Genomic DNA, 17,682 nt, shown 5'->3' on the forward strand with positions numbered 1-17,682 from the left:
TACCGAAATAGTTTTATATATTAGATGAATATATTATTTTGATTTGTTACTTGTTTAATTTTTAGTTGTGTGGATTTGTAACAAACAGATATTTTCCAAGTCTTATGTCTTATTTGAATTTATTTTTTAATTATCTTTCGAAGTTAAATACTAGTTGTATCATTTGAAGTTTAGTTAGTTGGCGGATAAAAGCACAAAAACTGTACCGAAGCATTCATTCAGAAAACAAACAATGGCCCATGCAGGTCTCGAACCTGCGACCTTCGCGTTATTAACACGACGCTCTAACCAACTGAGCTAATAGGCCGGTGTGATTGCTATGGCAAAAAGTAACCATGACATTGGAACGGCCGTCCACAGTATACATTTTACAAAGTAAACTTTGGAAATTGGGGCATCTTTCGGGACTCGAGAAAATTAAATATAGTTTAATCTCTTCTTATTCAGACAAAATACCCTCCAAAATCCAAAGTCCCTTGAGAAATTGAACCAAAAAAAAAAAAAAAAACTGATATTCTGAATTCTGATGCTCCAACCCCAATGTCCAAAGTAGCCGTTGGTTAGTCCGCCTCATGCAGTTCAAATTCGAACTCGGTCAAGGACTCTATTTAGTATTTTCTTCCCATTAATCAAATACTACTGTACTCTACTATTCAGTCCCAACGCCCAGCCCCTTCCTTTCCTCCAGATAAAAAAATCTGATAAAGACAAGAAAGAACAGAAGAAATGTTGAAGGCTGCCCAATCTCCATTATCCGACCACCAGATCCAACGGCCGAAAAGTGGCCGGAAGCCACTGCAGCCAAAGAATTCTCCGGCCACTCCTGTTGTCATCACACCCCACCAAAAACCGAAGCAAAATGCTGCAACTGATCGGATTGAGGTGTCAGTGTTGGATAATGACTCGAACAAGGAGAATGTGAATCCCCTTTTTGCCACCCCGGTGAAGAATGAAGAGTTCAGGATCGAACAATTCGATTCGTCCCTGGCTGAGGAGCTGAGTGCCATTCGCGAGAAGCTCGAGAGGTTGAGGATAGAGAAGGAGAAGACGGAGAAGATGCTCAGTGAGAGGGATTTGGTTCTTGATTTGCAGATGAATGAGTTGCACAAGAGAGGCGAAGCTCAGAAGATGCTCGAAATCGAGGTTGATAGGCTGTATCGATTGAAGCAGCTCAAGTTATCTTGCATGGTAAGAAGGATTTAAGGGAAAAAACAGAACATCTTTCAAGATTCCCTTCATTGCGTTTTATCTGAGTTACTTGTTAGATTTGATATTTCCAGCAATGATGCTAATGTAAACTGTCTGAATTTTCTTGGGAACAGGGCATTTCGCCAATCCGATCGCTGAGAAATAAGGCAAAAGAAAAGGGCGAGGCAAGTGATCAGTTGTTAAACTTGTTTGGTCCTTGTAACTTTATAGAAAGGCCCGTGTCTTCTAAACCTGCGTTCTCTGTTCTTTATTTTTCAGGGAACGAAAACTGATTACAGGGATGAAGTTAACCAGGAGGAAAGCCTGTGAAGCTGAGATCAGAAATTAATAGAGACATGCAACTGGCAACATAATATTGCCTGCAAATTGAAATTTGACAGGCACGAATTATATATATAGCTCCTTTTTAACAATTTTTGTCTAGTGGAAGAAGCAAAAGGGGATGTGAAAACTGAAAACTGGTGTGGCAGCTAAGTGGTGGCACAATACATCATTGTATAGTTTCTAACAGAGCTACTATCTCTACTGTAGAGAAAGAAGGAAAACAAAAAGTTTATCTAATTACTGTTTATGTTTATTTCTCTGTGTATTTTCTCTTTAGATTGGCTCTCTCAACGGAGGAAAAGAAATTATAATATGTTGCAGATTATCATAAAAGCTTGATGGAAAGATGCAGGGCCAAGAAAAGAAAAGATTAACTGGGATGTCATTGACAGCATATTAAGTATTAACAGATCAATCAACAATCAGTACCTTTAGTTCACCTATCTGGGCTGGATGAGATGTCGTTTTGTTCAAAATATATCGTGTTCCATTTGTGAGAAGCAGTTGCTTTGATGTGCTAATCAAGAAATATTGCTTCAATTCTCTGCTTGGATAATTTCTTGTCTTACTAGCAGTCTAGCATAGTTCAATTTTGATGTCAGAGGATATGTTTCCTCTCGACCGTTATTTTCCTCCGTATATGAGGAAACAATGCAAGTAGATTGACTTATTTCCTTACTTGATGATGCTATGATATAATCCTTCCTCTTTGATAAGGAAAAGCTGAATAACAGCGCCTGAAATCCTCCTCTGTTTGTTCTGTATCATGACTTGCCAACTTCGATTCAAGGTGCTGTTGAATCTGGTTTCTCTTCCACTTTTATTTCCCACATTTAACCACCCATGATTTTATTTTCCGAAAACACAGAATAAGTAGTTTTAATCCACATAAATCCTATCTTTCCTAGTACAACTAAGGTGGGGCACTTTGGTTCCTTTTTGTTTTTGCCCCCCCTAAACTCAACATCCTTACCAACTTAACTGAAATGGTCAGGCAACCAACACATAAATTATCCCAAGTTCTAAACAAACACGCATGAAATAGGAAATCACACGCTTAAGTGCAAGTCTAGTAAAAGAGTACCAAAACGGAAAAAAAAGAAATGATCTTTGGATCATAATCCTCTTGGGGATGGAGAACAAATTGATGGATTGCAGCTTATAACAAGTGCTGGAGAATTAAGGGATAGTTCTGTGGTCGTCAGAGCACAAATTGACCGATTGCAGAATGTCATGACAAGTGCTGCAGAATTAGGGGATATTTTTGTGGTCAATGGAGCACAAATACATGGATATGAGCAGATAACAAGTGGAGCAGGCCATGTTTGAATGAAGGATCAGATGCAAATCAGGCATGAAGAAGGGATGTCTCAATGCAAGGCAATGAGGGATCAAGAGGCAAATACTGCACCTACTAATCAAAGGGCAGATGATGACTTCGGAGTTGCAGATGAATATTCCAATCTCAATCAAAATCTTGTACTAGGAGATGAGATCTACTTGATTCTCCCTCACTATGATCTGGATAACGGATGGGAACAGTCCTACTCAATATCCGTGCTCATCTTTTGATGTGGATCCCGCTCTCTTAGCTGTGTAATAGTCTGATAAACCCTGGCTTCCCAAATGAATCAGCATAAAAGCAAAACAAAAAAATTGTTAAATGGTTGTGAAGATTTTTTTTTTTTAATCTGTGGCAGAGTATAGGACCATGCTGCAATTACTCCATTGGACTTTTTCAGTACCCGCTTGACTTGTTGTTGGTAGAAAGTTGGAAGATCAAACCAATGAATAGCTGTAGCAATGGTCATGACTAAATCATCATTTGGTTAATCTCAGCTATGTGAACTTTTCCACAGAATTGGTTTACATATATAATATATATGCAGCATATGCATCCTAAAAACAAATCATAGTAGAGATTCGTAAAAGAAAACAAGGTATGTCTCTAAATATAAACATATTTCATGTACAGAACTGGTTTTCAATGGCTATAAAAAAGCAGAGCTGCAACTCAGGGTTGAGTTCAACATATCAAGTTGCAGACAAAAGTTAACAATTTGAACAACTAGGGATCTACACAAGTTAACATGATGTGCAAAAGTACTAGTATTAGATTATCTCTCCTTCTTCTACTTCCCAACATAAATATGTGTCTTCAGCATCATCTGCTGCCACGAATTCCTCCTTCAAGTGCAAGCCAAACTGTTCTGAATGGTGCACAGCCTTATCGGTCTTTAAGCCTTTCAATACCATCATAGCCGATCTGTTACTTCCATGGACAACGTAAGAGGGAGAACACTGACTTAGTTGCTCAAGTTCCTGAGAATCATGAGATTGTCCTCAAAGTCAACTGTGCTTTCCATCATCTGCAACGCAAAAAGGGCAGCTTCCCTTTCTTTTTGCCTCAATTCAGCTTCTTTCTTCTTTAAGTGCTGCGCTGCTGCTCTTATTGTTTCTGCTTTAAGCTCCTCCCATAGCGCCATGTTATCGTTCCAATCTTGATGGACATGGACATCAATTTTGTCAGCTTTTGCTGTAGAGATGATTTCAGAAAAGCGAGGTATTAACCTAACTGCACTTAAAGCCTTCTTCAAAACGTATTCGTCATCAGGATTTGGTCGACTTTTGCTGCAGTTTTGATCACCAAAAACACCAAAATTCCTTCCTGCTGCTTGGTTTTACAACTACTGATTGCACCAATCTTCTTCTTGCAGCGTTTCCATCTTTTTAAAGTATCCAATATTCTCTTTCTTTTTCCATCCCTTTCATGACCATCTAGAAACCAGAAGTACTTGAGCAACTTTTTGATCCTTGCTCCCATTAATTTGCGACGTTGATTTTCTCCCCACTGGATTGTTCTTCTTCCCGACCATGCCGTTCTTAGCTACTCCCATGTGCGATGGTAACAACAAAAACCAACCAACCCAAGAATGATTGTACTTCTAGAGGTCCAAATCTCCCAAACCCAAGAATCAAACCAGATAGTTTTCTGAAGAAAACCAAGATATAACTACTTTGTTACTACTTGCTAGGGATCAAAGAAGGAAGAAGAAACTAGTTTTGGATGATATGAATAATGATGAAGTTTATCGCTCCCTTCGGGTAGTTTGCTATTCCAAGATCAAGGAATGTAACCCTCGATGATATGATCACTATGTTCTTGATTTCGTTGCGGCCTGTAGTTTAGAGTAACAATGAACAGAATCCTTAAATACTATACGAAACCGGTTGGATTTAGGAAAGTGGAAGAAACAGAGGAGCTCGTGTCTGGCGGCAAATTTCAAAAATAGCCGTCAGATTATGGGCTTGAGTGTTTCAGCAAAAGACCTCTCTTATTTTGCCCTATACAGTTTTGGCCCATGCTCACTTTGGGCAATTGCAATTTCTTTCTGCTTCCATAAACTTGACACAATTATACTCAAGGGTTAATCACATTTTATCCCCTTAAAAGAATACCTCATTTCTCAATTTATCCCCTAACCTTTAATTTTGCTCACTTAACCCCCTTTAGGACAAAATTACCCTTGCATTATTTTAACTTTTCATTTATCTTGTTTGCCTTTCTTTTATTTCTTTTGCTCTTTCTTCTTTATTTAATTCTTCCTCTTTCCCACAAAAATTTTCACCTTAATGATTGAAATTAAAAAAGAGGAATTGCAGAGATCTATTTTCTCCTTAAATGATTAAAAAAATATTCAAATCACTTTCCTAAAATACAATTTTTTTAGTCTTTCAATTCTTTTAATTTTGGATTTTCCTCTTTTCTTTCTAATTTCTCATTTTATTCTTAAGAAAATATTATAAGATGAAATTGTTTTCCTTTCTTTTATTTCTTTTTCTCTTGCTTCTCTTTTTCATCCTTTCCAATAAAAATTCCATTTCAACGAAAATTTTTGTTTTGAGTTTGTAATTGCATATTTTTAGGTGAAAGTTTAAGAGACATCAAAAACTAAATTTTGATTTTTTGTATGATGCCACGTGTCACAAATTTCAATTGATGATTATTAATCAGGTCACAATTTCATCTTAAAATATTTTCTTGGGAATAAAATGAGAACCTAGAAAAGAAAGAGAAAAATCCAAAATTAAAATAATTAAAAGACTAAAAAAATTGTATTTTAGGAAAGTGATTTGAATATTTTTTTAATCATTTAAGGAGAATATAGATATCTGCAATTCCTCTTTTTTAATTTCAATCATTAAGGTGAAGATTTTTGTGGGAAAGAGGAAGAATTAAATAAAAAAGAAAGGAAAACAAGGTAAATGGAAAGCCAAAATAATACAAGGGCAATTTTGTCCTAAAGGGGGTTAAGTGAGCAAAATTAAAGGTTAGGGGATAAACTGAAAAATGGAGTATTCTTAAAGGGGATAAAATGTGATTAATCCTATACTCAATCCCTCAATCTGAAATCACTCTGGCTCTTGAGTGGGGAACTCGAAATTTACTTGAATGCATCTGTCTGCATTTCCGCTTGCTACTCAGCCGGCTTTTTAAAGGGCTAATTATGAAAACTCCCCGTACGATTTAACCAGTTTGCACTTTACCTCCTAGCGTTATTTTTTTCTCACTTTACCCCATAAATCATTAGTCAACTCTAACATTACATAACGGAAATGTCAAAAAGACATTCATACCCTAAGGGCTAACTACAGTAAATTCTCCTAAATTATAGCTATTTTGTACTTTATTGGCTTATATCATTTTTCTCTTAATTTGTCTATTAGTCCTTAAAACCATTAGTCAACTCTAATATTTTGTATCACTCAACATAAACTTTTTAGATGCAAAAAAAAAAAAAGAAAAATTTAGTAATTCAAATAAATTTTAATAGCATATAAGTATATATTAAAATAACAACTCTGGAAATTAACCATATTTCTCTTTTTTAGTATTATCAATAAAAAAATATGTATACTTCCATATAAAAATGGTCTAGCTATTAAAAAAAAGTTTAGCCATATGCACATTACTAAGGAAAACTAACAATATGCGGATCATTTTTAGACTTTTAAAAATAATTTTCATATTTTAATTTTTTAATAATAAATTTTTTTTCCTACTATTGAATCATACTAGCAAGATATTCTCATGAATCTAAAAAAAGTGCAATTATGGAATGAAATTTAACTAGGACCATATATATATAAATTATTATATTTTATTATTGTGTTAGGAATATTTATTTTTTAGATATTAATTGTTCTGGATGTTATCAAATATTGGAGTTCATTAATGATTTTAGTAATAAATAAACAAATTGATAAAAAAAAAGGGTTAATTGCACTTTATCCCCTTTAAGTATGGGCCATTTCTCAATTTACCCCCTCAACATTTGTTTTTCCTCAGTTTACCCCCTTCGTCAGTCTAGCTAAGCAATTACACCGTTAAAAACTTCAAGATGCCAAAATTGCCATTGGAAGAGAGCCGTTTGTTTTGGATGACTAAAATGTCCCTCAATGAGTTATAAAAGGGGGTGTCTAATACTTTTTAGCCTATTTTTTCCCTCTCATGTTTTTATCCAGTTGCAGCCTATTTTTTTTCTTTCATTTTAGCAGATCCAACAACTCCTAAAATTTTTCTTTGTCAACCGAAAGCATCATAAAAATGTCACAAAGTGTTTCAAATAACGTTGAAAGATCACCCCAAAAAATGTGTGGATGTGGTAAAGAGGCACCATTGTACACCTCTTGGACATTTGAAAATCCGGAAAGAAGATTTTACAGCTGCTCAAATTACAATGTAAGAATTGTTCATTAATAATCTGTTATTATTGTCTTTAATTTTGCTCTGTACATGAATAAGTCAGAAAGAGTTTTAGACAGCTATATTTTCTTTTTATTTAGAACTAGATGCATGTGGGCACTTTTCATGGGTAGATCCTGAAGTTTTTAGCAAAGCAAAAGAAGTGCAGCGCTGCAATCTAGACTGTTGGGGCAAAAGGAGAAACTTATGTATTTGTAAAGGGATCATGAAGAATTGGCAAATGAGCATGAAAAATTGAAAAGCAGATATGAAGCCTTAGCAATAGAAGTCTATATATTAAAAGCTGAAAACCAACAGCTACAGCAACAATACATGATTGTCAAAGCTGCTCAATCTTTATCATGGAGAAAAACACTAGCCATTACATTTTTGATTGCTAGCATTATGTATATGTACTCTATTTTTGAACCAAAAGGCAAGAAAAATTTGTTTTATCTAAATATATATATATATATATATATATATATATATATATATATATATATAAAGATTATATTAGGTTAAAAGCATTTTGCACATCAGATTACATCTTAGCATATGTCCACATGGCCACCCAAACAAAAGCACCCAAACAAAGGCCATTTTAGTAGAACCTAACCAAAACATGATAGTAGAACATGCCCAAATAATGGCAAAAGCAAAAAACATAGGCTCATTTCTAACATTGTTGCAAAACAAGCAATCAAGTACTAGTAATGACAAAAACAGTAACTTGATTTCACTGCACTACACATCCAGGTATGTGCACAACTATTGAACGTCTAGTTGCAATTGAAGATCCTTGGCTAGAGAACACAGCTTCTCCAAATCTAGTACTCTTGGTTTGAACCTATAGTCATGGATAAGGGGTATCTTAGTGCATCAAACTACTACTAGGGGTAGCATGTAAACATGGTCAAAAGATTTGAACTCACCATTCTAGTTTTAGCATCACCTGAATTGCTTTTTGAACTTCCAGTTTTAGCATCACCCGAATTGGTTCATGGTCTTTAGTTGTTGCTGTAGTTTTTGCTTTTGAACTTGTACTTGGTAAGTTGATGGTAGCAACAGTAGTAGTTGTACTTAAATTGGCACCAGATGTTGGTGTTATTGTCCACTGTATCATCAATAGCAATAAATAAGTGAGCACGTATAAAATGGCCATGCATACAAAATTTTAAAATGTAGGCTTACCAGTTGGGTTGGGGGGGATTGGCCAGTCTTTGAAGTACTTGGAATCTGCATAATAAAAATATTCTTTAATCAGTGCAAATGTAACCAATTCAATTATAAATGCAAATAAAAAAGGAACTCACTACCTTAGAGTCAAATGGGATATATGTTTTACTTGTTGATACCCTTTGGCCATTCCAACGTCCAATACCACATAGTGGGCCAGTGTTGTGATCCGAACCCCTACCCTTACCTCTGTCTGTATCTTTATCTCTCATTTTAGCTCTAGTTGGGCCTTTTACAGTAGTAGAATTAGTTATATCAGCACTTCTCCTAATACTTGGAATCAAAACAGGCTCAACATTATTTCTAGAGTAGCCCCTACCAGCTCTCCATCCTTGTTTAGTAGGTCCTTATACCTTACAACACACCAAAAAGTGACAGTCAGATGTAAGCAGAGAAAACCCAACAAGCATATATTGATTGAAGTTACTTGTGCATTCGCTGGTTTCCTTTGCCTTACAAATGAATAGCCGGTGACCTTGAAACTTCTGGTATTGTGGTCAGTATGACCACAATGAATACAGTGAATTGGTAGCCCTATTTTAAACAGTTTTTCAACATGTAAGTCCTCTAATGGAGCCTTTCTTCTAACTTTCTTAGGTCTACCCAGGGCTATCCTCCTATGAGGTGGGAGTAATGAATAATTGCATGTGTTCATCCAATTTGCTTGGTCTGGCATAGGCATAATAACTCCAGCATATGCCTTTTTATATGTTTCCACTGAGTAGTAACTATCAACATATGCTTATGGACTTTTGTTGTCTTGCATAAGTCCAACACATGTATGGACACATGGAATTTCTATCATATCCCACTCATTGCATGTGCAAGACCTTTGAACTGCATAAACAACAAAAGTTCATGCTATACTAGTTACCTCATAAACCTCTCTTGTAGACACAAGTGCATCAAACTGAGCTAATTGTTTTTTCCTCTCTTCAATTTTCTAACAAATTCTCGAACAAATGTGAGACTTCACCTTCTGAATCCAGTCTTTTTTTTCTTGAAACCTGCATATTATCTGCCTTCGAAGAGCTTCAAACATAGTCAAAACCGGCTCCTCCCTAACATCCTTAATGTATTGATTGAAATTCTCACATGTTATGACTTAAAATGTCACATTTTACCCTTGGAGACAAGGTGAGTCTGGCCCACAGGTTAGCTAGTATGGAACTAAGCCATGCATGTTCTTTTGATGCTACTGTTTGAAACTCTCTCATTTTGCTTTCATAGTGACTGGGCAAATAAGCCCTGACTATTGCCCACATTATATCTCTTAGATGCTTATCCTTGAATTTTAGCTTGAAGTTAGCATACATGTGTCTAACACAGAATCGATGCTCCACTCCAGGATTTAATCCCTGACATAAAAAAATAAATCACATAATTAGTGACATGAGTGAGCAAGGAATAAATGAAAATAAAATAGATTGCAGTGGTGCTGACCTTTTGTCTATCTGACAAAAATACCCAACCTCTTTCAAGTGGAGTTCCAATGGCATCAGTAAGGCTGTCCAAAAACCACCCCAACTATCTTGGCACTCAGACTCAACAAGAGCAATTGCAATTGGGAACATCTAGGTAATAGCATTCCTACCAATTGCAGACATAAGTTGTCCTCCCATGATCCCCTTAAGGTGACATGCATCCAGCCCTATTACAGCCCTACATGCATTTACAAAACCTTCCTTTTGTGCAGTAAACATCACAAACATTCTTTTGAAGATTGGGCTTTTACAAAGTTGGGATTTTTTAGTTACAATAAATGCCACTAAACCTGGATTTTTTCTAAGGAGTATAGCACAATAGTCTCTTAATCTTGCATACTGCTTTGCACATGACCCTTTGACTGCTTCCTTTGCATTCTCCTTTGCTCTATTCATTTGAGAGTTTGTACAATTGAGGTTATACTTCTTTTTTATGCTCTTCTTGTACCCTTTTACTTTCATACACGGATGGTCAGCAATCTCCTCCATAAACATCTTAGACAGCCACCTAGAATTTGCACTCTTGTTCTTGTAAGACCATGGACATTCATCAGGTAGGCCTTTAATGGACTTCACTTGGAGTGTAACTTTGCTTCTATTATAGCCACTAGGATATATTCTCCATCGACAATTATTTGCACATATAACTATAGCTTTATCTTTGTCATTCTTAGTGAAGGTATCTTCAAATCCATTCAAAATTGAATACATTCTAACTGCAGCTCTAAAATCATAAATGTTGGTGAGAATTCTGTCTACAGTCAACTCAGGATTTTTTAGATCCCTTTCCCTGTTAAACTCAGGAAATTCATGCTCCATGGCTTCATCATTTGAATCATAAATTGGTTTAAGCATTTCATCATCACTAATATCTTCATTATCGACCATTTTTCCTTTCACTTTGGAGTTAATGTATGTATTATATTCTTCACTAATCAGTTCCATGTACTTAGCATAATCAGGTTGTTTTAGGTGACAATCTACTTCACCAACATCCCTCTTTACCTCATCTATAGGATCACATGCATCATTTAAACCATCCCCATTTAGGAAAAAATCAAAGTCAGAGTCATATTCAAATTCCCTACAACTATCCCCTTCAGCTTCATGTGAAGCATCTGAAGTATCACTTTCGGCCTCATTATTTTGGGGTTGTTCAGTATTAGGATTTAGATTTTGTTCACCATCAATCTCAATATTATCTTCTACAATAATTTCATCAGTATGCATATCTTCTTCAGGGATCTCACCAACATAAAGTTGTATGATAGTTTGAGTTCTATTTGTCACAAACATTTCTAGAACTGTTTGGTCACTGTTTAACAGTCTAAGACCAAACTGAAGGTCAAGATTCCCAACCCTGTAATACACTGATGTTTCATGTGAAATTCCAACTTCTTTAAAAGCATCTCTTAACTCAAAAATTGACATCAAATCAGGGCCAACATCATCAAAATTAGCAACTTCTCCCCCCACATATTGTAAATTTGGGACATGGGCAAAATGGCCCCCATAGTGAACCTCTAAAACATAGGTTTTAAAATCCATTTTTTTGTAATCACACAGATAAAGGCAATTGTTTAGTGCATGCACAGGTAATATAAAGCATACATCTTTTATTGTCCCCATAAAAAAAATCCTAGTTTGTCTATTTAACAGTCGACGTATAACCAACCAAAGTAAACAAATAATCCAGCAAATTAATAATTAAAAAAGACAAAAGTTGCCAAAAATCCATCGTTTTCATCATAACCCGACAATGACAAAACAACAAAACAAGGGACCACAGCAACAGATGATTCAAACAATAATTGTCTACCATATTAAAGGCCATGAAGCCACTAAAAAAACCCTTACCTTGCTATTGTTGTTTCTCTACAATACAATTGGTTAAAAACTAAAAGTTTCTAAGATCAAGAAAAAATAGCAAAGCCGAACCTTAAGGGCTGCCCTTGCTACAATCTACTTCCATTTCAAATTCAATTCTACCTCTGCTACACAAGTTCATCGATTGACCGATTTTTCCATTCAATATTCTGGTGAATTTTCAAGTTCTTTAATGGAGGTTTTGCTAAGGATTCAGCCAAAGAAAAAATGGCTGATAGAGAAGAGAGAAAAGATGACCGACAATGACAAAAGATAGGGAACATTTTGTCTTACGAATTTCTTTTTTTTTGTCCCATGTGCCAGATGGAGGGAAATTTCCCTCCTCCATTATTCCAGGGTAATTTTGGAAACTTGTCTTTATCCCTTTATAAACCTAGACATATGGGCATTTTGGGTTGTTCATTATTTTCTTAAGGATATTACTATTTTTTCATTATTTGGTTTATCTCCATTGAGGTTGACCGTTAGTCTTTAGGGTAAACTGAGGACAAACAATGGGAGGTAAATTGAGAAATGACCCATATGTAAAGGAGATAAAGTGCGATTAACCTTAAAAAAATGATGTTAGGGGATGAAGTGCAAAACAAGCTATAATTTAAGGAGATATGTCGTAGTTAGCTCTTAGGAGCGTAAATGTCTTTTTGCAATCATCATTACACAATGTTAGAATTGACTAATGGTTTAGGGGATAAAATGAGAAAAAATTAATGTTAGGGGATAAAGTACAAAAGTGGCCATACCTTTGGGGGAGTTTTTGTGATTAACCCTTTCTTAAATCCTGTTTTGTTAATAAGGAAATTTTTTTTTAAAAAAAAAAAGGGTACAAGAACAGTAAGATTTGAAATTTGAGCCGTCCCTTGTGGTCTAGAGAGGTTGAATTAGATAGAATAAAAGTCCGAAAGGGATCACTGGCTAGAAAACAAAAATTGTTTTCATAAGAAAAAAATTATGTGGTGCCTTCAAACTAGCATTTCCTCAATTTGTGTATTTAGATGATAAAAATAGTTCATCTATTAGTATTAGAAATTGTTACAATCTAGGGCCAAAAATACTTCTTGGTATATTTAACAATGAATTTAATTTGAAGGTACGATACTCAAAAGTGATGATAGAATCACCCTACTTTTGATAGCACAATTGCTCCTTCTTTGGTTGAGTAAAATCCTTGGTCTGCACAGGCTAGATACTGAAAAAGAGAGGAGACTTTTACTAGAAATTTAGGAGTTATAAATTTGAGTGGAACTTTGACATGGTTTTCACAAACTCCTAGTCTAGTTTTATGGTCATTGCTTTTATGGATAATGTAGAGTCTAGATCCAGATTCCCGAGATCTTTCAAGATCGGCTAATCTCAATGCGAGTTTCCTGCATAGTAAGCAATAAAGATAGGACTGGTTCTCCGGTTCAATTCTGATACTTAAGTTAGCGAGTGTTTACAATTCGAAAATATAAAATCAATTCGAAGGTTTGGTAGTAGTTAACTTTGGAAATGAAGTAGAGGGGATATTTAGAATAGAGCTGGGGAACACCCTTAGGACAAGAGCTATTGTGATAGGACCATAGTTATCAATCCGGCCCGGCCTGACGGTTTAACCGATTAACCCGATGAACCGGCCATGAAATCGGGCTGGGTTGTTAATTGGATCGTTTGTGCAAGAAACCAGTTGACTTGTCAACGGACCGGCAATTCAACCGATCAATTTGGTTGAACCAAACGGTTTTGTAAGATTCCAGTTGTTGTGTTAAAAATTTTTAGAAGATGTTGCACTAGAGAACTGGAGAATTAAAAATTTTTAGAAGATGTTGCACTGGAGAATCGAATCTTGGACTTCAACCACAAGAATGAAACGCGCTCACCACTGAACCAGCAAGTCATTGGGTTCTTGTTTAGCCCTTCTATATTATATATTACACCTTTATTCTTATTTTATTTCTTCAAAACAAAATTTGTTTAGAATCATTTAATAAAATTTTATTATTCCCCAAATTCTATAAGTTATGAATGAATTTAAAATAGCATATTACACAATTCATTTTAAAGACAAATATTATTCTTAATAACTTTTTGCACTTTAAATTCGTAAATAAACTAGATAACTACACTTAGATAAAATGTTATACTTGAAATTTGGTGGATTACTAATTAAATTTAGATTTTGTTAATTCTTATAAGAATTAATGATTTTATAATAAATTGGACTAACTGAGTATTTACCATGACATAGTTTATTATAGTTTCAACCATATTAAAAATTATAAAATATAATATTTAAGTATATTTAGTGACCCACTGGTTGGACCACTCACCCACTAGTTGAACCAGTAACCCGTTGATCCACTTCTTTTACCGGGTTCCTCCTCGGGTCGGGTTTAATAACTATGGATAGAACAGAGTGTAGCGATAGGTCGGTTCTAGGTCTATTATAGCAGGAGGATAGACTTGTCATAGTCTATAAAGTGTCATGTCAATCACTTCTTGTCAGAGAAATACTCGACGGCCAAAACCTCAGCTATAAGTATATTTCACCAGACAGAGGGTTCAAGGAAGGGGGAGTTATCTCGGAAGATAATCCCAATTACTACAGATACTGGCATTTATAATATGCCACTCTAAGGGTTCGTTTGGGAGTGGAAGATTTGGATAGAAAAGAAAGGGAAAGAAGAGAAAGTTTACTTTTGCTTCATTTGTTAGTTTTAAATAGAAAAGAAAAGAAAAGAAATGGAAAGATGAATAGTTAAGAAAATGCTTCCTCCCAAATCGGAAAGAAATGGGAAGAAAGTTTGGAGAAAGCTTGATATTTTTTTTAAAATGCCTATTTTGTCCATAAAAAGGTTTTGATAAATATTTAATGACTTTTATGTCCAAAATCATTCCACTAATTCTCAAAACTCCCAAACAACATAACAATCTCTTCCCTTCTCTTCTCTTCTTTCGTAACTTAAGCTTTCCCTTCTTTTCTTTTCTATCCTAAACTCCCAAACTAAGCCTAAGTCTTTACTTAGCAGATAATGAAGGAAATTATGTTCCATTCAACTGTAATTGCAACTTCATAGGCTTTGCTTTCCATCAACTCGTATTGGTACCGTCAGGCTTTGCTTAGCAAACAATGAAGATTCTCTTCTTGCTTTGTTTTTCCCCTTAATACTTTATGGTCTTGTTCTCGGTTGCTTTATATATTATATCACTTAATTATGGAAACTAATTATACAGCAAAATCAAAATCAGCAAAAGCTACTCTTTGGGTGATTTTGGAATTAACCTTTTTTAGTAATTAAAAAATTTATAATCAAAACACAAAAAATATCACAAAAATCGATTATCTAAAAACAGAATCTATATTCAGTTAAAACAATCAATCGAAAACAGATCCTATGTTATCTAATCATGGGTGATTTTCGAATTAACCATTTTTAGTAATTAAAAAATTTATAATCAAAATACAAAAGTAACTAAAAATATCACAAAAACTTATTACCTAAAAACAGAATCTATAATCAATTAAAATAATCAATCGAGAATAGACCCTATGTCATCTAATCTGTTCCAGGTATCCTGTATCGATTTTTATTGGTGACAAATTTACATACTTTGTTCGAATGACAATGGATGGCAGTCGTTGGCATTTTGGGCCATTTTAGGTACATAATTTCATTCATCCGGCCATGCTAACAATACAAAGCAGTTTGAGCAACAAAATCGCTTTTAGTTAATATTTCAAAGTCTGGAACTCTACACATGATTTTGCTTACTATTTCATGAATCCGAATTAATTGAGTAAATCATCAAGATTTTCAACTTTGACGGAATTGAAAATTGAAGTCAGTTTGTTGCTTGTACTTTTGAAGGAACAGGAGGGTATGGATTTTCCTGAACTTCGAGGGCTTACATATAACGATACACAGATGGAACTTGGGAAGCTTTGAATTCTTGAACTATTCATTCCTCTACCAACTGAATCGATCTAAAATTCACCACATTAGAAAATCAATCGTCTCTTTTGATTGGCTAACAAGATATTATATGCTGGTTTACAAAAGAAAATGAATAGGTAAACCGCCTATAACAAAGGCAAAATTTATTACAAAGGGAAACACAATAACATTACAAAGAACAGGAAAAACAAATCTCTTTTCCAGAGTTATTGCAAAACGCAAGCTAATAGACTAGTACTGCATCCAATTAGTAAAAAAGAACGTGTCATGCATTAGAGAGAACCTTTCAGAGCTTTCTTTCCAGTTAGTCATCCAATACTACTGGTTCCCAACTTTCCCGATCCTCATATAAACAGGCCAAGTAGCAATCTTTTCTTGTTTGCCATCTTCATTCCAAGCAAGGGTAAAATCTTTCACCAAATCTTCACCCAAGAGCTCAACCCCATTTTCTTTTGCAGCTTGGTATGCAGACCATGATTTTATCAAAGTAAAATACCCATCCAAATCGATCAATTTTTCCATTTTAAGCTCAAGTGGCCCTGTGTTTTCAAGTCCATCCACTGGCTCAAATGGGAAGTCAATGGTCCTGTAATTTTCCTCCATTATCAACTTGGCCGGTGGCCCCCCAAATGGAGCAGCACCAACGTAATACAATTTAGTTAAAAGGGTGTCAAGATTTTTGTTGATCCGTGGCAGAGTATAGGACCATGCTGCAATTACTCCATTGGGCTTTTTCAGAACGCACTTGACTTGTTGGTAGAAAGATGGAAGATCAAACCAATGAATAGCCGTAGCAATGGTCACTAGATCAACACTTGATTCTGCTGCAATACTTTGCTTAAGCTCAGCTATAGACATCTTCGGAGAGGTGCAATGGTATTTAATATTTGGAAGCTTCACAGCATGTTCCAGTTGCGTTGGGCTTGTATCTGTGGCTACCACATTCTTGTATATCCTGGCCAACTGATAAAAATTCACCAATATTATTCAAAGCCACATTCACATGATTAAAGTTTTGTTCACAAATTTGGGAATTATTACCTTAGAAATTAGTTTACCATATCAGTTCATATTTCATATGGTTCTATAATCCCATCAGACAAAACCTTCAAATTGAGCTTTCAAGAAGGTAACCGGGAGGACCACTTTAGGGGAATTTGTCTACTTCTAAAATTGAGTTTTCCAGAATCATGCCCATCAACAATGAGGTATCTATTGAAATTCAACAAAATTTTTTCCCTAAAACAATAGGTTGAACTGGTGAAATGCCGTAAGAATCTAAAAAAAAAAAATTATCAGTGAGTCCAAATAACAAAATCTCTAACATATGAAATTTGTTTAAAAACTTGGGAATCCTTGAAGCCATGAGGCTAATTCTCGTACACAAATTAGAAATAAGGGGAGGAAAGTGGTCTTACAGATGTTGCAGCCTGGCCACTTCCTGTCCCAGCATCCCAGACAAGGTCGTGACAAGGTGTCTTGGAGGCAACAAACTGGAAGAGCTCCTCAGGATATATCGGCCGGCTGGCAGAGTACTCCTTCGCCTGCTTAACAAACCGCTCTGCCATCTCTGTGGATCGGTGGTGGGGGGTTAACTTATATGCAAATGCTAGTATTCTTTTGCTGTCTGATGAGTGAGATGAGTTGCAAGCCTCTGTGGCCCTTTTATAGTGGCAAACGCTAGATTCGGACTTGCTTAACCGCGTGTTGATCTTTGAATTTGATTGGCCTAACCAATTGGTTTATGTTCTTCAGGTGCCATCGCTATCCAAAATAGTCGTACGAAGCAGTTGGAGGTCAAAGGGTACTAAAACGAAGCAAAGTTCGCTTAGGCAACCTTCGAGCTGACTTGACCACCACA

The 17,682-nt window shown here is 35.5% G+C and overlaps 2 protein-coding genes and 1 non-coding gene across 3 annotated transcripts; 1 reads left to right on the plus strand and 2 right to left on the minus strand.

Annotated features, from left to right (window-relative positions):
• Positions 1–233: 233 nt before the first annotated feature.
• TRNAI-AAU (transfer RNA isoleucine (anticodon AAU)) lies at positions 234–307 on the minus strand. The gene has a single exon. It is a non-coding gene; the product is annotated as a tRNA-Ile (tRNA).
• Positions 308–617: 310 nt separating this feature from the next.
• Positions 618–1,786, plus strand: LOC113692502 (uncharacterized). The gene is made up of 3 exons (XM_027210915.2): positions 618–1,188; positions 1,323–1,373; positions 1,468–1,786. Exons 1-3 carry the CDS (start codon positions 727–729, stop codon positions 1,516–1,518), a joined length of 564 nt encoding a protein of 187 aa, XP_027066716.1. The 5' UTR covers positions 618–726; the 3' UTR covers positions 1,519–1,786.
• A 14,148-nt stretch (positions 1,787–15,934) lies between these two features.
• On the minus strand, positions 15,935–17,560 carry LOC113691743 (uncharacterized). Its single transcript, XM_027210036.2, has 2 exons — positions 17,240–17,560; positions 15,935–16,784 (listed from the first exon to the last, which is right to left on the minus strand). The coding sequence occupies exons 1-2, from the start codon at positions 17,387–17,389 to the stop codon at positions 16,140–16,142; spliced, it is 795 nt and encodes a 264-aa protein (XP_027065837.1). The 5' UTR covers positions 17,390–17,560; the 3' UTR covers positions 15,935–16,139.
• Between the last annotated feature and the right edge of the window lie 122 nt (positions 17,561–17,682).

The sequence above is a fragment of the Coffea arabica genome, chromosome 6c, assembly GCF_036785885.1.
Source record: "Coffea arabica cultivar ET-39 chromosome 6c, Coffea Arabica ET-39 HiFi, whole genome shotgun sequence".
NCBI classification, from domain to species: Eukaryota; Viridiplantae; Streptophyta; class Magnoliopsida; order Gentianales; family Rubiaceae; genus Coffea; species Coffea arabica.

What these genes read in the sequence shown, in the direction of transcription:
- LOC113692502 (XM_027210915.2), top strand. Translation starts at nt 727, where the DNA reads ATGTTGAAGGCTGCCCAATCTCCATTATCCGACCACCAGATCCAACGG. An exon ending in AGCTCAAGTTATCTTGCATG is followed by an intron (nt 1,189 to 1,322) that starts GTAAGAAGGATT and finishes TCTTGGGAACAG; the next exon opens with GGCATTTCGCCAATCCGATC. An exon ending in AGGCAAAAGAAAAGGGCGAG is followed by an intron (nt 1,374 to 1,467) that starts GCAAGTGATCAG and finishes TTTATTTTTCAG; the next exon opens with GGAACGAAAACTGATTACAG.
- LOC113691743 (XM_027210036.2), bottom strand. Translation starts at nt 17,389, where the DNA reads ATGGCAGAGCGGTTTGTTAAGCAGGCGAAGGAGTACTCTGCCAGCCGG. An exon ending in GTGGCCAGGCTGCAACATCT is followed by an intron (nt 16,785 to 17,239) that starts GTAAGACCACTT and finishes AATTTTTATCAG; the next exon opens with TTGGCCAGGATATACAAGAA.